The sequence below is a fragment of the Xiphophorus maculatus genome, chromosome 17 (assembly GCF_002775205.1).
Source record: "Xiphophorus maculatus strain JP 163 A chromosome 17, X_maculatus-5.0-male, whole genome shotgun sequence".
NCBI lineage: Eukaryota > Metazoa > Chordata > Actinopteri > Cyprinodontiformes > Poeciliidae > Xiphophorus > Xiphophorus maculatus.
In genome coordinates, this window is record NC_036459.1 from 18,393,014 (window position 1) to 18,415,461 (window position 22,448).

At 39.8% G+C, this 22,448-nt stretch overlaps 1 protein-coding gene across 1 annotated transcript; it reads right to left on the bottom strand.

Moving 5' to 3' along the window:
* Positions 1-794: 794 nt before the first annotated feature.
* LOC102223674 (mitogen-activated protein kinase 11-like) lies at positions 795-19,811 on the bottom strand. Its single transcript, XM_023350159.1, has 12 exons — positions 19,524-19,811; positions 9,444-9,573; positions 9,309-9,367; positions 9,035-9,146; positions 8,672-8,701; positions 6,878-6,925; positions 6,679-6,793; positions 6,524-6,595; positions 5,612-5,691; positions 5,374-5,452; positions 5,040-5,213; positions 795-4,285 (listed from the first exon to the last, which is right to left on the bottom strand). Exons 1-12 carry the CDS (start codon positions 19,634-19,636, stop codon positions 4,212-4,214), a joined length of 1,086 nt encoding a protein of 361 aa, XP_023205927.1. The 5' UTR covers positions 19,637-19,811; the 3' UTR covers positions 795-4,211.
* Between the last annotated feature and the right edge of the window lie 2,637 nt (positions 19,812-22,448).

The window sequence follows — 22,448 nt, forward strand, 5'->3', positions numbered from 1 at the left end:
TGGTCTCTCTAAATTCTCCCTAGATGTGTGTGTGTGTGTGTATGGTTGTGTGTCCTCTCTGTCTCTGTGTTGCCCTGCGACAGACTGGCGACCTGTCCAGGGTGACCCCGCCTCTCGCCCGGAACGTTAGCTGGAGATAGACACCAGCAACCCTCCCGACTCCATTAGGGACAAAGGGTGAACAGAAAATGGATGGATAATCCACTATTTTTACTTTTGCAGTATGCTTATCGCACGCAGGGAGGAATTACAAACATTTGTTTGATTCTTCGCCAAACACCAACAAAGATGATCAAATTGTGAACTCATACATCTTCATCTGTGCCATGAACTACTCTACTTAGCTATATGCTTTACCATATTATACTACAGTCTTCTATGTTAAGTTGTGCTATACTAGGTGATTATGCTGTAGTGTTTGAAGCATTTCTGTACTTCAATGGTCATATTTTCTATTTTATGAAATTTAGGAATCTGCCAAGTTTTTGAAAATTCCTTTGCAGCATAATACACTTTATTTTTTATAAATGTTTTTTTTTATGGAAGGTTCCCCGCTGTAACAAACTTTCCTGAAACTTTAACTTACATTGACCAACAAGAAATTTAAATCTGGACTTTTAGGAACACATTTTCTTTAATAATACAGCCAGAATACATAAAAATCACTGAAAATATTTGGTGCAAAAAAACAAGAAAACATTAGTATTTATTCTGTTGAAGCTCAAACTTCCATAACTACCTGTTGATAAAAGAACTGACAATCCTTGCAGTGATCTGAAACCCAAACAACTGAATCACATGCCAACGTGTATTCAAAAGCCAACACTAACTTTTAACAAACATACATACATACAGTAAACATAAACATTCAGTATGCAGCTGTTATTCAAGTCCACCACAGATACATTAACATAAACATATCATGTTTAAACATTCAGACTTTTAGTATGCTCAGACGGAGACCGTTTCGATTTACTAGGACAATAGGCTCAATATTTTTCATCCAGTGTTAATGGACAACTTGCTGAAAATGCTACATGAAAGCAAAAGAAATAATAATAATAATAATAATAAAACATAAAAAAAAACATTTTTGGACTGTACTTGTAAACATTTGCTCTTTGTGCTGCTAATTTAGCAATATGTAAAATGACACCTGGTACATTAAACTTGAGTGAATTTAGCCAAAAGCTGTTTGATTTTGTGCATTTGAATAAAAAACAAAATGGTAAGTTACAGATTACCCTAGATTACAGAAATGCCTGAAAATCTACAATGGTAATGCTTCTAGTTACATTACAACAGATTCTAACCCAATGAGCTAACAAAGCTAACACTAGAAAAATATTAGCACTTTAGCCTGTTGGGCTACGTGTTCAGGGTCTTTGAAGCAAACTCATTAGCATTAGCTTCCATAAAAATCTTGGGCAAACTTGATCTAAATTCAGAAATACAATTAACTTTTTACAACAAAAAATTAATTAACATAAATCTTTTTCTAGGCATGGGTCAGTTATTGGTATCAAATATTTCATTTCCAAGCTGCTAAAAGTTTCTCCCATTCTGATTTAAAGTTCGTTATAATGATATGAATGAGATGGTGTCATTATAAAGTCATTAGAGTTTTATTCAGATGTGGCGTTATTTCAGTCAGCTTATGAATAAAAATACTGGCTGAAATAAAAATACAATACTTTTGATCTAACTCACAAGAAAAACACATTTGGCAATTTGGAAATACTTCCAGTTGTGGATAGTTGGGGTTGAGTGGACAGTAAGGCAGCACCGGCCATCACTCTTTCTAAGACTATTTTAAACAAGTCATACATTTACAAGCAGGATGTCCGGCTGGCCACCTGACTCATCTGATTTATTCACCACATATTTGTTCAACATTTTGAAAATAGTCTGTTTATAATAATAAGTATATGCTGTAGTTAACATTATACTACTGTAATAATCAACATGCCATGTTATTTTGTGTGTAGTATTTTGATTGCACTTTGATAGCTGACTTATAACAACTAGATAATGATATGCATTTTTTATTTCTGGTGACTAAATTTTAGGGATCCATAATATGTATATATGTATTTATGCTGATGTTGGTCATTTTTTAACATGTCGGTTTTGGTCTGATCAGTAAAACTGGGTTGATATTAACGACTGATCTTTATTTCCATCTTGTTTGTGTTTCAGAAGCAGGAGGTTGGTCGTGTGGGATCTGTTTGGTCATGTGACAGTGAATGTGATGCGTTGCACGATTATAGGACGTTTCCATATCGTTGCATCCGTATTAAATATCATTGTTTATATATTGAACATTTTAAACAGAGAGACACTGTGGTATTTGTATGATGTAGAACTGGGTGAATATCCTACTGGCCCATGCCTAGCATGCTCTAGAAGGACCCTAAAATATTGTAATCTTCCACCTGCTTTAGAAACCTTGCGTATTGCAGTGTAGCCATTTGTTTTAGTGAACAAATGGTCTGAACAAAACTCCAGTTTGCAGCAAGACACGGACGACGCTCTGTAACGATGTTCACATGCACGACTACACGCGTCATGCATTTCAATTGAGGGTTTGCATCAGATGATGTCGGGCAAAAATGTTGCGCTAAGGATGAAAGACAGACATGAAGCTAAACAAAGTTGACCCTGGTTAGACTCTATTTTCTTTAAATCGCCATCATTAGACTTGGGGAGCACAAATAGAGCTTTATGGTGGCCATAAACAGCCAGAATGTTGCCTTGTTTGATTGACCTCCACATTATATGAGACTCCTGTACTTTATTGGATAGATACCGTCTGAGGCTGTTTGCAGAATTTAACATTAGTCAGTATAAACTCACATAAGGGCAGCAAACGAAGGAGCCTGAAGCAGAGCAGCCAAAGCTAACAGGTGACCAACAATCAGCCGCCAGCAGGATGTGTATGAGAGCGAGGTTCCAGAGTAAACACACACCTGCAGCGCCATCACACTCTTCCAGCTTTGGCATATATTCATTACCTTGCTAATAACAGCACAGTTGGTGTTCAGGTGTAAATAAGCAGGAGAGACGAAGCAGCAGTTTGTTTGACTGAACAAGTAGAAAATTCTGCTATTGTGCATTAGAAACAGAGAGAGATTACAATACAGTTGCAGTTATAAGACACGACTGTAAAATGAGAATAAATCATGCTTCAGTGTAACGCAGGCGACCTTTAACCTTCTGGGTCCCTCAATTTGTTTTTTGCGGGGTTTTTTTAAATTATTTTGTTTTGGAAAACCTGATTGTTAATGCAGCCTGTGTTAGATATGACCAGGTGAAATCTTTATCATCTTACCTTTAAAGTTTTTAATAAATTAAATATCACAAAGTGTGTTCCTTCTAATAGTTGTGTTGTCATTTACTACCATTCAAACGTTTAGAACACGCTACCAATAAAATCTGAGTTTAGTTTGAGTGTAATTTTTTTTTTCCCCTGATGTTGAAATTAATTCATAGTTTTTGCTTGTTGTGCAAATTGATCAATTTCATAAACAGATTGGGGGAAAAAAACAACTTTTTGTGTTTTTTTTTCTTAAAAAATTGAGATATTTAATCACTAAAATAGACATTTAAGGAGTTAAAATTCCAAAACATTTGTAACTTTTATTACATGATGAGAACAGAAGTTAAAAATGGCAATAATACTTTTAAAAAATGGTTGATTCATGAAATTTCTCTGTCATTTAAACGTAGCCGGTGGCGAATCAAAACGAAGGAACTCCAGAAGGTTAAAGATGAATCCCATAAATGAAAGCACTAGGTTCATGGAACTGATGGGTGATATGTCCCTGACGTTGCTTTGGAAATCCTAGTGTGCGTATTTATGTATTTATACCTTTGTCTTTACCGTTCTCTCAGCCTGTAAGGACAGATCTGCCACCGAAAGTTCCTCCCCCCCACCAATCCTTTCGACACTCAGACGGTTCCTCATTTCACCGTCCGTCAGCGGAAATGTAACAGGAAGAAGCGACTTTCTGCTGCAGAGATGTCCTTTTGAACACCATCCCAAACATGATCCCTGCGCCCGGAATGTTTGTGTCCCCATGGAGACCGCCGTTGCCCTTTTCACGTCAAAAACAATCAAACACAATTAATGTTGCTTTTCTCCACGGTCTGTTTTGCATCCAGTGAGTGTGTGGCTGTTGGTCTGGGTTGACGGTGGAGCAGAGGGGCCCTTACTGCTCCGCCTGGAGGCTGTCCGTCTTACTGCCCGACGCCTTAAAGCTGCTCACCTCTTCGAACACCAGCTCTACAGACAGACAGGAGCAGCAGGAGGGGGAGAGAACATGTCAGGAAATAGTGTCCAGGGTTTTAGGTACAGGCATGTGAATTCATTTTGTTTGAATGTCAAACATTTTGTCACATTACAGCCACAAACTGCACATGAGACATCTAGCAACTTTCTTTTAGCCATGACTTTCTCCTTGGCCCTCCTCCAGAAATGCCACAGTGCGACGTACTGCCCACTGACTACTGCTACTCTCACTCAAAGGGTGGCGCCAAAGCAATTTTAGAGCCCAATCATGTTACTGTTACCTTCATCTGTTATGAAAAGTCAGAAAATATCAAAAACAACTTCAAACACATTTGTCATATCTGACGGCTGGAAATTGGCGTCTGTCTCTTTAATAAGAAGCTCCTAACCTTTTCGACACTCGTCACTACAATGCTTCTCGATAATGCCGTTTACAGCCGTTCGTAGGAGCTCAGCAGATCCCCAGTTCCACCAGGTGTTTGCTAATTGCTGCTGCCGCTAGTCTAGAGGATCTGTGTGGTGGAGGGGCAGCTGGGGACTGAGCTCCACAGTGGAGATTTGGGTAAAGAGGCGGTGGATTGCATGAACAGGCGTTAGGGCACACCTGAATGGTTGCCATGGGAGATTCAAGGATTCCTCAAATTAAATGAATGAATCACAGCAACACTCCATCTGTTTGATGAGCGATTTTTGTATAATACTGACTTTAATTTCAGGTCTGAATTTGTAAAAAGCACAAAGATTTCACCTTTCCACTCCTCCAGAGTCCGGTCCTTGCTCTCCAGTGTTTGGTCGTAAGGCGGAGCCTCTGGCTCGTCGTCTGGGTCGTGGTACTGCGAGAAGTAAGGGTGGGCCAGGGCCTCGCTGGCCGAGATCCGCTCATCACAGTCCAGAACCAGCATGCGCTTCAGCAGGTCGATGGCTGCCAGGGCGACAGGAACAGGAAGGTAAGTGGAGGAGGGTTTGTCCGCGGCAGACTGACGGTACGGACAGAGCAGCTGGTGTCACAGAAATCAGATCAGGCTATAAATGGTTTTCTAATAAGCTGAGAATGTTGGATAATTGAATCTGAGGTGCATCACCAAGAGGGTTTGCTCCTCTGAAGATCTTTTCCATGTCTTGTTGGGGCATGAAGGGAAGAGACTGGATGTACTTCTGGGCCTGCAAACAGAGAGCAGCGTTCAGCTCTCCCACATACCGACTGGTCAATCAGCGACTCTGTGAACCGAATGTCTGATCACTCAGATCAGACTGCTGTGGATGAAAATAGCAGCACAGAGTTTTTATTTCCCCGTCTGTTCCCAGTTGGTTCGTACTCACGTGTTCGGAGCAGATCTTCTTCAGCAGGTCCGGTGTCGGGGTGCCAACCACCTCCATGATTCTCTTCAGCTGGTCGATATCTAACGGCAGGAGGAGTTAAAGGGTTTCCTGTTTCTGCTTTCTGTCAACTTACAGGTTTCAGATCAAACAACTTTTATTTATAGACAGAAAATATGTTTTCAAATGATGATTCCACATATCGAGGTAAAAAAGGGGCATTTTAACCAACCTTTGAATAGAAAAATTGGTTTTTGAGTCAAAGTCGTGACCCTAACATTCAGAATGGAATTGCTAAAGACTTGCATCTATGCACTTACAGCACACATGGCAGGAATATTTCTTGAGATTATCTTAAGAGCCATCCCAATAATCTGGGAATATTTACAATAGTTGGAAATGGGATATCAGCACAGAAACAGGCATAAAAGTCATGCCGCGTTAACTAGGCGATGGATGTTCTGGGTTTTTGTTTGACCTCCTGTTCTAGAATGTCATCAGATTGGGGGATGATGTGTTGCTTTTTCAGGTCTTTTAGCCGACCTCGGGTTCCCATAACGGATCTGTTTAAGTGATTTCATGTGGAAATAGTTTTACACGGCGCAGCCTGAGTCTTTATAGCATATTGACACAAACTCTGCAGACAGCTTTTTTTTTAGGCATTGCAAGTTATCCAACACTCAAAGATCAGACGATATAATTACATTTAGCTCGGTTCTTCGGCTCTGAATAGGAAACTCTAGATAATTCAGCCTTTTGTCGTTGCTGCTATTCATTCCACGTAGTAGCAGAGCTCAGTTTTTGAAAGAGCAAGGATTGTAATGCAAATCCGTGAGAGACCTCCGCGCCTCAGAGAGGTGATGGGAGATTCCTGCGAAGTAGAAAGAGGACTCATGCCAAGACGATAAAGGATACAGTCGGTGCCGGGGAACAAGACTTTTCCTTTCAGCAGTTCTCCCATGATGCAGCCCACAGACCAAATATCAACTGGAACAGAAACCAAAGAGCTTCAGTCAAGCCGTCTTCAAAGAGTTCGCTTCCTGAATATCCGCTGTGTCAGAGCAGCTCACCGTTCTGGTTGTAGTGCATCCAGTTCAGCATGATCTCTGGTGCTCGGTACCAACGTGTCGCCACATACCCTGTCATCTCATCGTCCGTCTGCCTGGCCAATCCAAAGTCAAGTATCTGTTGGAAATGGAAGAAGGTTTGCTTTACGGTCCCTGGAGGCTCCAGTAGAAGTTGTAGCGTTGATGTGAATGTGGATCTTACCCTGAGCTCACAGTCTTCGTTCACGGCCACGTTACTTGGCTTGAGGTCCTTGAAGGGACATTAAAACACCAGTAAACATCAGTAAATTAAAAACAAATAAGGTCATAATGGGCTGAAGATGCTGATTTAGATTAAATATAGAGTGTACCCTTAGTAGCTAACTTTAGAGAATAGCTAACATCTAGGAAAACGTGCATAGCTCTTTATTTTGATGGTTCAAACACCAAATACACATTTAAATTTAAATTAAAAGTAAAGTTTATTGATCTTTTATTTAGAATGTAATCTTGCATTCTATCACTTAAAAATGGTCTCAAGACAACAAAATTATCGTTTATCGCAATAACGTCTGGACCAATTTATCATCCAGCAGAATGTATTGTGACTGGCCTACATGTAGCAGTCTATTTAGTTGGTAGTAAAGCATTTCTAATGAATTATGGATTCTATTTCACATTGACTTTTTTTGGTTGTTTTTTAGATTTCGCCTTCTTTCCAGTGATGGTCGTTTTGGTTCCTGTTGGACTGATTGGTTCTTGTGGAACTAGAGGAGGAACTTGAACTCCAGGTCAAATCCAAACTACAAAGAGCAAACCTCTGCCAGTAGTCAGTAATAAATGCATATTTATAACCACATTTCCTTTTAGTAAAATATGAGTTTAACACAATTGCCAAGCACTGTTAAAGTTACATATTTTTTAAATTTAACTTTAATTATAACACCTAAAATACGTTCAGAAGCTCATTTTCTATGAACCATGAGGGGGAATAAATACAGACTGAAGTAACTGCATGTTTACACAACCAAACAGATGTGACAATAAAAGCAACAGGAAATTTTACTCCTTGTGCTCATTTCTTGTGTCATAAATAGAGCAAATGCTAGTGATTAGAAAAGAGGATATGATCATTTCAGTACAGACGATCTAGGGCGGCATGTTGCCAGGATACCACAACAAACTAAGCATCTAATTAGGCAGCTTCTCACAACGCCAGGACAGTTTGGTCTGCGCATGGAGACGCAGGTATTCACTGAGCTTTGCTGAAGTTCTTACAGCCCTTCTTGAATGTTGTAGATTTATTAGTTTAATTGTGAGAATGTGGCAGAATAAAGACGCAGCATCACCAGAGGGAAGCCTCAAAGTTAAGAGAAAAAAAAAAGTGTCATAAAAAATAAATCTTTTGGTAGAGTTAACAAGAATCTGATGTGACCAGCTGGTCTAGTCCAAGGCTCGTTCTTCAAGCACACTCAGTGGTTTGAACAATCGTTTCAAAGTCCTGCTACTGATAACAATTTGATGCTGATGTGTTAAAAGATGAAATGTTTTCTTTTCTGTAAAACCGATACCGAAGATAACGTCACATATTCAACAATCCTCATTTTAATTTGAAATTATTTTTTTATGGACGAATTCTCATAATATTTCTACTTAATTCTCCTGATATCTTGACTTAAATAACGTTATGACTTTATTCTAGCTATGTTATGACTACTCTTGTGTAATTATGACTTTATTTTCCATTATTTTCACTTAGATCTTGTAATTAACTTTTCTTTAGCATGGCCCTAATACTCCATCTGTGCATTAGCATTCAGCCCCCTTTACTTGGACACCACCAAGGAAGGTTTTTGTGACTCTTAATTGTTTTCACTCACTTCACCGACATATTTCCATCACATAAAATCCTGTCAGAAAAAACCCAGAGGCTTGTGGCTGAGAGAGCAGAGCAGACGGAGCGTCTGGTTCTACATTTTCAGTTTCCCACCAAACAGGACAAGAAGCAGGAACTCACCCGGTGGATGAGTCCGGCTGAATGGATGTACTGTTGAGCCGGCGGCGGGGTGGGACAGGAGGGCACGGGAGAGAGGACATAAAGGAGGCAGAGGTCAGAGAGCAGCTCACCACATTAGTTTCTCCTTACAGGCAGACTGCTTTTGTCTTTGCCATGGTAACGGGCTGAGGCTGAATAGAGCGCCTCTCTACAGCTGCCTGTCCGAGCAGCTGGACTCGTTCGGTTCCTCTAACCTCCACGCTGCCTTCTGAACAGAACTATAACTTCCTTCAGCACAGAAACCTCAGTCTCTACTTCACTGCTGATTTACAACCAGTTAGCATCCTGATGATGTGTGAAGGAAATGTCTTTGTTCTCAGTTACCTTAAGGCCGCGGAGCAGCTGGTAAATTAGGAACTGCACATGCTCGTCCGACAGCCTCTGAAACTTGACGATGTTGTTGAGGTCTGCCCCCATCAAGTTGGTCACCAGGTAGCTGAAAAAGCAAAGATGGATAGAGGGTTGGAGGAACTGGCGATGCTGCCATAGCAAACATCAGAGATCTCTGCAAGCCTTCAATCCCCCTCGTCCATCCACATGCATAAAAGCTGCTACACCTGAACAGCTTGTCAGAAATACCAAGTCAAAACAGATTTACAGCTCGTTGAAGTCTTCTAGTGTCCCCGCCGGCGTGAAGACGTCCAGCAGCCCGATGACCTGCAGAGACACAAGCGGAGACGTGGATCTCTCTATCCGGGTATTTTAATATTTTCTTCTTTTTGTTTTCACTAACGTTCTCGTGTTTCATGTGCTTGAGAAGCCGGAGTTCGCGGTACGAGCGGCGGCTGTGGATCAGAGACTGGAAGGGCCTGGAGAGTTTCTTCACCGCCACCTTCTGCCTGGAGACCACGTCATAAGCCGAGCTGGGAGGGCAGACAGACGCGAGAAGCTCTTTATTCAGATGATCGTTTCATTTATTACACACTGTGTGTGCATGAGACGTGACATAAAGATAAACATGATACCTGTTATGAACATGAAGGAGTCTTCATGAATGTTTATGACTGTTGTCATGAAGTGTCGTTCGGTAAATAATGACACTTTAAATGCAAAGATAAAATACTTAATGGACTTTTAATGCAAGTTTTTATGTAATTTTTAAAGTGCCATTATTTAGTGAATAATTCAAACTTGACACTTTTAATGCAACTTTGCATTAGAAATGTCATTACTTACAGAATTATACTTCATGACAACAGTCATAAACACTCATGAAGACTCCTCCATTCTCATGACGGGAGTCGTGTCGTTTTTAAGGAATCAGCCCTTCAAATAAAGTGTCGCCAAGAAACCTGACCGAATCAACAGGCCCCTGTGTGAAAAAATAATCACACTCCAAACATAATGACTGCTGGTGGAAAGTGGGACAACAGGGAAAAGCAAAACAGATCCGTAAGGGGATGAAGACTTTTTCACTGGCACCTGAAGGCAGAAAGAGGTTCCTGATGGTGAACCTGGAATCAGCTGGAGCTGAATGAGTCTGTGCTGGATCAGGTGGATAACAGGAGACAGAGAGAGAGAAAGAGGATGTGGCGCAACAGAGGAAACGAGGATGTAACGCATTATTCGAGTGCTGCTGGTTTATTTTCTTTTCCCCATCTTCCTCTTTTGAAATGGAAACGTCCTGCCATGTAACAACCGCTAAGCCCCGCTGCAGCCGCCATTGTTGAGCCGATGTCTGTTCAAGCCTGCCAGCTTCGTTTTGACTCACAGTCAATACAGGCATCAGGCAGGAAAGGAGGGTGAGGGCTGAGAAACGCCAGCAAGCACGGCAGAAACAGAGCGAGAAGAAGTGAAACTTGTCAAATGTGATTATCTAAACAAAACTAAACAGAGACAACAGGAGAGACTGCTACGTCATTTCCCTTAGGAAACAAAACGAAGCAAACAAAAAGCAGCTCATATAATTTTCTACAGTAATTTAATCTCCTGATGGTCTGTAATGTGAACATGTTTGAGTAAACGGCTGATTGTGGTCCTGAATCACCTGCTGCCATGCCTGATGTCCACACAGAGTCCAGCTGGGACGTCCAGCCTGCTCCATCTGACACCAGCCAGGCCTCACAGACTCACACATACCTTTTTACTCTGCCAGCTTCCATACAAGGGCCTCAGCACTCCACTGTCAACACACACACACACACACACTCACACACTCCATTAAGAGAAGCCATTGATTTCTGTTCTCTTTTGTTTCAGCTTCATTTCAACATCCTCAGACTTCAAAATGGGGCAGGAGGAGAAACTAATGTCTGCTGGAAAGAGAACTATTTTTAACCAGGCCTCCTCCTCTGTTAAAATGGTAGATTTAAATATATAAAGAAGAAATTTGCATTATTGTTTGCTCATTCAGTAAATGAACAAAACACCGACCTGTTATCTAGAATCTGCGACATCACCACATTTTCCACATTTAGACATCTGTAAAAAGTCTTAAATTCATGTAGCTGAAATTAAGACCTCAACATGTTTTAAATTCATTAAGGACAATGTAAGTTGGCCTTAAACACATCATAAAATAAGTACAGTCACAAGTCGTAAATAGTGTTGTGGGAGGAATAGTCTATGCAGGCTTTTTGTCACAGAACGTTTCTATCAGGCATAAGTTTGAGTCGCACGCAGACGTCTTCACTGCGTTCTGTCAGGTTCAAAGCTGCCAGTACTAGTTTGCAAGCTAGTGTAACTAGTGTAAATTCGTCAACGGTTTCCTGGGCGACTTGCCTCTGTTGCCAACCCCTCCAAGGCTAGATGCATTCTGTGCAAAAAAGCTTGGCACTGCGAGGGTTAAGGCTGCAGAGAGCCATATGCTGTAGGAGAAGCACAAAGCTGCTGCTGCCAAGAGCCACAAACAGCCACAAAAAGATCCCAGAAATGTCCTTGGTATATTTCTGTCATGATATGCGTCTTAACTTTTATTCATAACGGTCTTAAAAAGTCTTAAAGTTTTAAACCTGCATTCATTCTGTTGTTGGTGACTCCTCTAAATACCAGGAATAAAGACAATCAAATATATATATATATGTATATATAGATATATATATATATATAAACACTGTAACAATATCAGAAAAATGTGAATGTAATACTATTGCTAAAAATTCTGCTGACAATTTTAATTTCCTGACTTTTTTTCCTTATCATTACAGATCATATCCTCCATTTATATGAGAATCTCAAGCTGTGGATATTAAGGACGGCTACACATGGCCATATTATTCTGGATATACACAGCGTGGATGACTGAAATATGTCCTATCAAATATTGGATTCTTTGCGATATTGCACACATTAATATATTGACGACTGTCATTCGACATGTCATGCAACTGTAATAATAAATGAGTGGATAGTATACTGTATGTGTTTGGCGGACTCACCAAAGCAGAGTTCTAGCAAAAGCTAAAAGGAAACTGTTTCAGCTAGCTAAAGTGATTGAAAAATGTAGCTACTGCATAAAGAGTTAAATATGAGAACTGACTACGAGACATTTAAAGATGGCTGAAAGAGTTCAAATGCATTTTAGTGAGAACACAGAGTACGTAGCTTACTTAAATAAATGGACAACATGGCTTAAAAAGAACGCTAATCAATAAATGAGGCGAGAAAGGGCCAAACTAATATGGATGTTACTTTGTATTTTACATATTACTCTCTATATTAAAAATGAAGTTAAAATATTGATCTAGTTACAGCAGAGGGAGGAGCTGGAAATGCTCTATGGTGCTAAATCAATCAATCAATCAATCAAATTTTATTTGTATAGCACATTTCAGCAGCAAGGCATTTCAAAGTGCTTTACATCATAACAAACACAGAATCACAATGCAATATAGAATCAATCATTAAGTCAAGTTACATCAATAATTGATTACATTTCAAATACAATTCTAAACAGGTGGGTTTTCAGTTGAGATTTAAAAGAAGTCAGTGTTTCAGCTGTTTTACAGTTTTCTGGAAGTTTGTTCCAAATTTGTGGTGCATAGATGCTGAAAGCTGCTTCTCCTCGTTTGGTTCTGGTTCTGGGGATGCAGAGCAGAACCAGAACCGGAACCTGAGAGGTCTGGAAGGTTGATACAATAAAAGCATATCTTTAATGTATTGTGGTGCTGAGCCGTTCAGTGATTTATAAACTAACAACAGTATTTTAAAGTCTATTCTTTGAGCTACAGGGAGCCAGTGGAGGGACTTTAAAACTGGTGTTATGTGCTCTATCTTCCTGGTTTTAGTGAGAACGCGAGCAGCAGCATTCTGGATCAGCTGCAGCTGTTTGATTAATTTGTTGGACAGACCTGTGAAGACGCTGTTGCAATAATCAATACGGCTGAAGATAAACGCATGGATGAGTTTCTCTAGATCTGGCTGAGACATTAGTCCTTTAATCCTGGAAATGTTCTTCAGGTGATAGAAGGCCGACTTTGTAACTGTCTTTATGTGGCTCTGGAGGTTCAGGTCAGAGTCCATCACTACTCCCAGGTTTCGGGCCTGATCGCTGGTTTTCAGTTGTAAGAACTGAAGCTGTGCATTGACTCTACATCGTTCCTCTTTAGGTCCAAAAATAATAACTTCAGTTTTGTTTCTGTTCAGCTGGAGAAAGTTTTGGCACATCCACACATTTATCTGTTCTAAGCATCTGTTCAGTGATTGGATGGGCTCTGAGTCACCTGGTGACATCGTAATGTAGAGCTGTGTGTCATCTGCATAGTTATGGTAGCTAATATTATTTCCTGTTATAACCTGAGCTAGTGGGAGCATATAAATATTGAATAAAAGGGGTCCTAGGATTGAACCTTGGGGTACCCCACATGTGACCTTTGACCTCTTTGATGAAAAGTTTTCAATTGAAACAAAGAAATCCCTGTTCTTTAAGTAGGATTCAAACCAGTTAAGCACTGGACCGGAGAGTCCGACCCAACTCTCCAGTCGATTCAGTAATATGTCATGGTCAACAGTGTCAAAAGCTGCACTGAGATCCAACAGAACCAGCACTGTGGTTCTGCCACAGTCCGTATTTATATGGATGTCATTGAACACTTTTACGAGGGTGGTCTCTGTGCTGTGGTGAGCACGAAAACCAGACTGGAAGGAGTCAAAGAGGTTGGTTATAGTTAGGAAGCTAGTTAATTGTTTACACACAGCTTTTTCAATAACTTTGCTGATGAATGGGAGGTTGGAGATCGGCCTGTAATTCTGCATTAGTGATTTGTCCAGATTGTTCTTTTTTATAAGTGGTTTGATTACTGCTGTTTTCAAAGCCTGGGGGAAAACGCCTGATGACAGCGATGAGTTTACTATTTGGATCAGATCAGCAGCAATAACAGGCAGGACTTTCTTAAAGAAATGTGTGGGTAAAACATCCAGACAGCAGGAACTGGAGCTTAGTTGACTTATAATTTCCTGTAGGGTTTTATAATTAAGTAGTTGAAATTGGGTCATTTTTCCTGTATTTGTTTTGTTTGGGCACAGCACTGGTACTGACTTTATAGTGGATGTACAGATTAATCCTCTGAAAAGTGGTCAGTTAGCCTAGCATATATGTTAAAACGTAGGAACAACTTCATCTCTTCACCTCTAAACAGACACTGCATTTCATAACAGTCGTCTAAAGCAAGATGTGACGGTTATTTGAGTAACAAGCGCAACTATTTGTTAGAAATTCAGGGTGAGACCTGGAGTTAGATGTCAAGTTGGAGGGAAGAAATATTTTCGTCCATCCTCCATTTGTTTATCTGAGATTAATAAAGTGGTTGATAAAATTGATAAATTATCCTCCTATACAAAATTTCAAATAAAAAAATCATGGAAAGTGCATTGCCTTCTATCTAAACAACAACCCAGATAAGGAATTACAAAGATTTCCACATAAAAATGTGAATAAAAAGTTATCTTACAATGGAGCTTCTGTCAGCTTGACCTGAAACACTTTTACTTATGCTAAATTTGAGCACAAAGTATGTATGAAAAAAGTCACATTCTCTAAATATTCTTGTTTGCTCAAATGGATATCCATAGATGATTAATATTTGGACAGCTATCATATTGTCTGCACTCTCCAAACAGCAGCTTAGAGCATTAATCTTTATGATTGCAACTTTTATGTCTTCTTCACGGCCCTGGTCCACCTGTCAATAAACCTCTGCTGCAGTTATATAATTAAAACTCCAAACAGGGTCAGAGAAAACGCTGAACTCATTTCTCAAACCAGTTTAGCGTATGTTCAATCAATAATTGTGGCAAAAACATAACAAAAACGAAGCAATATGTTTAATTAATAGTTACTCTGGTTCAAACTCAGTCTCTTTCTGTCTTAATGTCATATGAGGAAAAGTAAATATTCAGTTTGTTTCCAGCTTGATGACATGAAGCTGAAAAGACAAGAAGGCTGAATTAGAAACAGAACATAACAGCTTGCAGCCCTTTAAAGTTTTTGTCTCACAGCTAATCAAAATTCGAGAAATGGTGCATGTTTAATTATTAAGTGTGTTTTGTATTCATAACTATACTTCCTGTGGCACCCAGGCTCTGTGCGTCTAAACTATCCCTACAGCCAATTCTGCATTCTGTCCTTTTATTCCTCACAGAGAACAGGGAACGTATTCTTCAGCTTTCGTTTTGGCGAGTTTTATGAAATATCCACATCCTTGACCTGAGGTCAGCAGTTTTAGCGGGTTTCGAGGAATACTTGTTACTTTATTTTGATAAGTAACAAAAGACGTTCCTGTGCCCTTTAAGAAGCAGTATTTATGCTACCTCCCATCACTTCTACATTTTGCACTCCCATCCCCCTTCCTGTGTTGGTCAGACCCTACCATGAGAAAATTGGTGACAAAGGCTAGAGATCAAAATTAGAAATGCAAAGTAGCTAGGGTAGAGTTCAATTATATCCTTGACACAATAGAGCTTCTCCCATATTTACTTGGACATGATGGAAAATTCCACAGCCAGTGAACCACAGCTTCCATCCACTGCAAAAGCATTTAGACATATACTGAAATATTACAATAAATATTAAGCAATAATATTACTCAATTTCATGCAAAACTATGCAAACTCTGGTGAAGACTCACTTATCCCTCTGGGTAACACATACTTGAAAATAAAAGTGAAACTGACCGCATGACCAATTTTCTGATTTATTGGGTTAATCTTGTGACCCTTGAGGTCACAAGAAATGTTGAGCATTAACATTTCCTTCCCATAGAGTCAGCTGGCCCTTCAAAATGGAGAAAACAATACAGTGAAATAGTGACGGTACAGCTAAAGTAATGTATACCCCACCTTTTATCCCAAAACACACACACACACCCCTACACACACAATTCAATCAGTAGCACATCAAAATGGACAAATATATTTTAAAGATGTTACAAATCTGCCTAATTTTAGCCCCACGTAGCATGTTTTTAAGTATGCTAATATACACAATAAGACAGGGAGCTGTGTGAAAGAATCTACAGTATGTCAACTCCAGAGTTTTAAGTGACACAACTCTAAAACCATTAGCATTTAATCTAATTAGACCGATGTTTAGGTTTTATCAGCAATGAAATGACATGTGAACATGCATTATTTTAACTAAATTGGCCGACATAGGTGGCAAAGCTATTTTAGCTAGCTAAAAGTGGCGGGATGGTGGAATAATCGAGCTAAAACCAATTACTTTGCTGAAAGCAAAGGCATAAAGCAGTATAAAAATTGGAAAACAGCTTTATTTATCACAATTACCGGTAAGTGCAGTATTGACATATTTAAGGAGTTGGATAAAACTTGATAAAAAGTTAGCTAAGCTCCTGAACAGTACCTGTACCAGTTTAAAGATATATGGCTAAAAGAATTGATAAATTGATGCAATAAGCTGAAGACATTTGAAAGGGTATAATCTTACTAAGTTATTGGTTTGAAAAGATTACTCAAAATGAAGCCTAGGCGCAAATTCAAACTGGAAGACTCTTTTATCCCCACCGGGACCCGTTAATTGAAGCGACCTGCCCACAATCGTCGACCTATCAACGCCGGACCAAGCCACGTCACGTCCAATCATCGACCAAGTCCCAGCTGATAAGGACCTTCATTCATGGTGTCCTTCGCTCTCCAGCCGAGCTCAACCCACCACCACCCCTTCTCCTCCATTCGCCCGGTCCTGAGGCCCGCACCCTCCTTCAACCTCCACCACCAGTGCCGGGCCCTGGGGGATGACGTTCCTAACAGCATCGGGATGCTCATCTGAAGCCTATCGCTAACGCTGCGATAACCGTTATCCCCAGCCGGGGCCCGAGCGCCAGAGACTTTAAATTCTGTTTGTCAATAAACTCTTCTAATTGTCTTCTCATCTCCGTCTGAGTCTCTCCAGATTGAAGTAATAGATTAAAACATAATTGTGCAGTTTGAGGTTGGTTAAAACAATGTTAGCATGGCAAGCTAGCAAATGCTACAAATTGCTAGCATACACCAACAGAACTGCCAACATTTTGGATAAAACTAAAGTATAAATCATCAAAATAGAGTAGCAGAAATAGAAACTGAATAACAATTCTCAAGTACAATTTTTAAAAGTACGAAAATACATTTAAACTTGTACATTTATGCAAATTTAAATGTACAAAGGAGTAAAAAAAAACTTTAACAAAAAACAGTTTGATCCAACAATTAACGACTATTTAAAGCTTACACTAAATAATTACAACTATGCTTATTATCATTGCTAAAAATGACATGTTAATCCAGAAACATATGATAGTGAATCTGAGAATGGCAAGATTTATTTTAATAATTCAGAACCTTCTCTAGATTGTAATGCAGACTATTAAGTTATGGCATCTGTCCTGATAAAGACTAGAGTCTTTTTCATTGTTTAACCTTTTGTCACAACCAAATGAGTTTTGCTGCCACATAAATACACAAATTGGTCATACTCTTAAGATAAAGTCATAAAAACAAATTACGTCTTCTATCATTCAAGTGTGTAAATAAAACTAATTACATCCTATTTGATACAGAAATATGCAAACATATCTAATATGGTCTGCTGGCTCCAGTAAGGAGCGCCTGAGAGTCTGCAGTGAAACAAAAATGGTTGAAAATGCTGAACTGACCACTAGACTGTATTATTCTCAGTATTAATTTTTATATTGCTCCTACACTATATTTACTGTTGCTGGTAAATAAAACAGTCCTTGCAACTAGAATCATCCTATTTTGTTACTAGAGAAGAAACAACTTTCTATCCCTTGCAATGGGCAGCAGTAGAGGTCACATGGTCACATTTTTATCCAATCTAACAACATATTTTGGGATCGAGTTCCCTGAATGCTAAACAGCCTTTGGCAACATAGTATTTTTGTCCAAGAAGATCAGATCCACATTGAGCTTTCATTCTGCAACCTTGAGGACGAAAAAATATGTTTGACCAATTTGTGCTGTGAACGAAATACTTCCAGAGACGGATAAACTGCAGCAGAAGTCGTGATCCAGCCATACATTTTTAATCTGCTGCTATTCTGAGCACAACTCTGGAAGCTGCGAGATGCAAAACACCGGAATTACGAAGCAAACAGAGAAGTGTGCCAACGATCAGATATGACAGACGGTATTTTTTACTGAAGTCATGCTAGCAGTTTGTGAGCTGTTGGGATCAAAGCTGCTGTCTTAGCATGCAGCCACGGGATTCGTTAGGTGTGGCCAAACAGCCTGAGTTTGTGTGTAATCTGACCCAATCCATCATCCCACACTGCGGAATCACAGGTCCTCTTACACTAATGGAACTACTCCATGTACCTCTTTGACAAAAAGATCCCTTAAATTGGGACTGACAGGGTGAACCTGATTCAGTCCAGAGGATAGAATCACTTCTTGAAAAGAAGAGAGGAGAATCAAGTGCTAATGCCCACATCTCTCTTAAACGTTTTCACATTTTTCACGTTACAGGCACAGCTTTAAATGTGTTTTATGGATACGTGTTTGCTTTAAAACTCAAAACCTGAAAAATGTGGCATGCATTCATAGTCAATCTCCAAAACTGAACTTTGATTGGGCCATTCTGACACATTAAAGTAGCCCTAACCCTAACCCCACCTGGGTTTCGAGACTGTTTTAGCCTCTAACATGTTTTTATCCAGGATAGCCTTATAGTTACCTCCTTCCAAAATTTCTGGGGACGCCACTGGCTTTATCACACCTTGGAGTTCTATCATTTTTATGTGTTCTTTTTTTTTTTTAAATGTTTTATTTTTTTTATCTTAAAACAAGAATATAAAATCCCCTTTTCTTCCTTTAGGCAGTCTGCTGGTGTAGCTTAATGAACACTGTTCAAGGAGTAACACCGTGACATATTGCCATGGCAACGACATACCACTACCTAATGAAGTATTTGCCCAAATATGAAGCAGCTGCACGGTTTTACAGGGCAGGGAACAAAGAGTGTGTGCAGGTGGCAAAGCAAAGAAAGTACTGGATGGTAATGATGATGATGATGATGATGATGATGATGATGATGATGATGCAAGCAGCTGGATTCCTGGGTATCAGCCTGGCTGTGATGCTCAGGCAGGGACCTGCAGGGATGCAGCTGAAAATAAGAAGCTCCATCAGGGCATGTATGGGACGAGGAGGGAACTCCGGTTTCATTCTTTAAATCCCCTTCGTGCACTAACAGCTATTTATCTTTGTTTGTGAGCAGCAATAGTTCACTCTTTCCTAAAATGAAAGGAATAAAAGCAGAAAGTCCAGATCAACGCTCATGTCTGCTGCATGACTTCCAGTAAACATTGTGGCGGCGAAGCCTCGCCCCTCCGCCGCCGCACCGCGCACCAACACTCACCACACCGTGCCGTAGGCTCCAGAGCCCACCGGCGTCAGGTTCTGGTACCGCTCCGGAACCTCCCATACGGTCTTGTTCAGCTCCTGCCGGTAGAATCCCGGTCTGGCTGACATTTTTTTTCTCAGCCGGCTTCAGAAAAGGAAGAAAGGAAAGAAAAGAGAGGTGGAAGGGGAGAGCAGAGCCGAAAATAGGTAGATATGGACCGCAGTCTGCTGCTGCTGCTCCCCGGCCAGTCAGTCAGTCAGTCAGTCAGTCAGTCAGTCAGTCAGTCAGCGCCTCTCTGTCTCACCCCTCCCTGACTTCCTCACTCCCCCAGACACCGCCCCCAACTCCCAACCATCCACTGGAGAAACTCATTACACAACAACCAGTCACTATATTATATTATATTATATTATATTATATTATATTATATTATATTATATTATATTATATTATATTATATTATATTATATTATATGTAATATTAATATTATATTATATTAAGATGTTGATGTAAGTCATATTTCATCCGAGTGTTTTCAGATTTTGATTTATTCCTTTTATTTATGTTTTTTACTTAATTTTATTGCTTAATTTACTCACTCAAATCGACCCAATCAACTACAAAGGATTGCACGGTTGTGAAAACAATATTACACATAGTTTCAAAAGCTATCACAAATCAAAATCTGAGCAGTGTTGGGTTTATGACGGGACCTCATAGTCGGGAGAGGCCCATGGTAACTCTGGAGGAGCTGCACAGATCCTCAGGGGAAGACATTTGTCCACAGAACAGTCAAACGCTTCCAAGGTAGAGTGGTTAGAAGAAAGCTGGTCAGATGAGAACAAGGTTGATTTTCTTTTGCCTACATAAAAAAACCTTGTGAAATATATATATGTTATATATATTATGTTATATCATATTAGATTAGATTATATTGTGTATATTGTATTGAATAAAGATTCGTTTGTGGCCTGTAGGGGGCACTAGTAATCAACTCCACCGTTCAGTCATAAAACGAGGTAAAACAAACAAAAATCAGGTTTTCTAAGGTTACACATTCTACAAAACTCACAGATTTGTCTATCTATATAAACTCCCAAAAATTACAAAATAACCAGGTAAATCCTGAAGTCTGAACAAATCAATGTGCCTTTATTTTCAGTTTTATCTCTGATACTTGTTCGTTTTATCATTTAAAATTTCTCCAGATGTCTAACATCATGTAAAATTCTAGATTTTCAGCCTGTAGGTTTATATCCAGCCAGCCTGGAAGATCTTTTGGACCTGATTTTAATGAATTGCTGTAGCACCTTATGAAAGATGAATATGGGCCAAAAGGTTATTATACCGAACCATGGCAGAATACAGTTTCTGTCCGAGTCTTAGAATGAAATATTTCAAAAGATTATCAGATTTCACAGTACAATGTCTGTTTTCTATGGGGTTAGGTATTATTTGTTTGTGTGCCACTATGCCACATGGGATCTGAACCCTGTATTGCTGCTCCAGTGCAGAAAAAAAAAGAACTCAGCATATCAGCTAAACCCAATGTAGACAGTCTGGATCTTTGCTAAGTCTCAATAATTTTGCCGGTGTGTGTTCTCCAGGAACTGCTGTAGTGCAGATATTAATGTTTCCCTTAATTCCGCTAAGAAATACCCAGAAATGGAGCAAACAAAACATAATGTGTGTTCATAGTCAGGAAGGCAGAGCTAGCTGACCATCCAGGTCGCAGTCTCCCGTGGCGACCATTTCTGATAAGTTCTGTTTCGTTCTGCATTCTGGGAGAATAAATACTTTTAAAGAATCTATTGTGCAGTCAGAGGTGGTGTTCCTGCCGCTCTGGTATAAGTCATTAAGGAAGCTGAGGAGGATGCGGCTGATTGATTTCTGGTATTTTGACCTAGAATAGCTAAAATATTGCATCTCACAGGGGTTGATTGTAAACTAATCAGGGACAGTGACTAGATGTCATATCAAACTTTCTGGTGGTCTTTGTCAGTTAGAACAGACTGTGAGCAGAGCCACCTTGACCGGCGGCCTGTCTGAGGAACACCATCAGCTCTTCACTGGAGAGGTTCCAATCCCCCCTTCAACACCTTTGTTTGCATTTGGAAAAATATTGTGATGCATAAAAGGTCCCGTTTCAAATGTAGTGTGAATGGATCTGGTCCAGGAAACACAAGACAACACAGATTCCTGTCAAGTCTTCCAATTAAGTCATTCACAGAAATCCCAAAGACATTGGTACTGGTCTCAGTCACTTCAACTTGAGCTTTTTCTTCAACAAGGACCCTGGCATTTGGTAAACCCACCCAGCTAGGGAAGCTTTGGTCTGTATCCTGTGTAAAATCTTGAAATGTTGGATATTCAATTTCAGAGACATGTGATGGTGTGCCATATAGCCTGTATCACTAGTTGAGGTAAGTAGGACACCTCAGGATGCTGGTAACTTTCTGGGTCACATACAGCTGGATGTCAATATCCACATCATCAATATCAATGGTGGAGCAGTGGGTGGAGAGACCAGCTGAGTAATCCATCATAACAGTGTTAATGGTTTCAGCACATCAGAAAGAATGGTGTAGTCTGCCTGGTTGCTCAACTGGTCTATTTAGTCCAGAAGTAAAGGAAATACAGCTGGATTGTCGTCACATGTAGAACAGAACCAGTGTTTGTTGGTTCTGACCCGTTTCCACTGTGAGAACAGCTGAACTGTGTTTCTGGTTTATCAGATTCACTACTACAGAAAGAGTCTGAATGCCTGCCGCTGGTTTAAGGGTTTGACTAGATGCAGCCGGATTATAGGAGAGTTAAAATATTTATTCCTCTAATAATTTCTGGTTTTGATTTATTAAAATATATCTGTCATTTTAAATGTGAAAAAATTGTTTTAAAGGTTTTCTTTTTTGAGAGCCATATGTGCCCAATACACTTTC

Bases quoted from the DNA above. Each gene is read 5' to 3' on its own strand.
- LOC102223674 (XM_023350159.1), bottom strand. From the start codon at position 19,636: ATGTCAGCCAGACCGGGATTCTACCGGCAGGAGCTGAACAAGACCGTA. The intron at 8,702-9,034 runs GTAACTGAGAAC...CCGGCTCAACAG, and splicing joins AGCTGCTCCGCGGCCTTAAG to TACATCCATTCAGCCGGACT. The intron at 5,453-5,611 runs GTGAGTACGAAC...CTCTGTTTGCAG, and splicing joins AGAAGATCTGCTCCGAACAC to GCCCAGAAGTACATCCAGTC.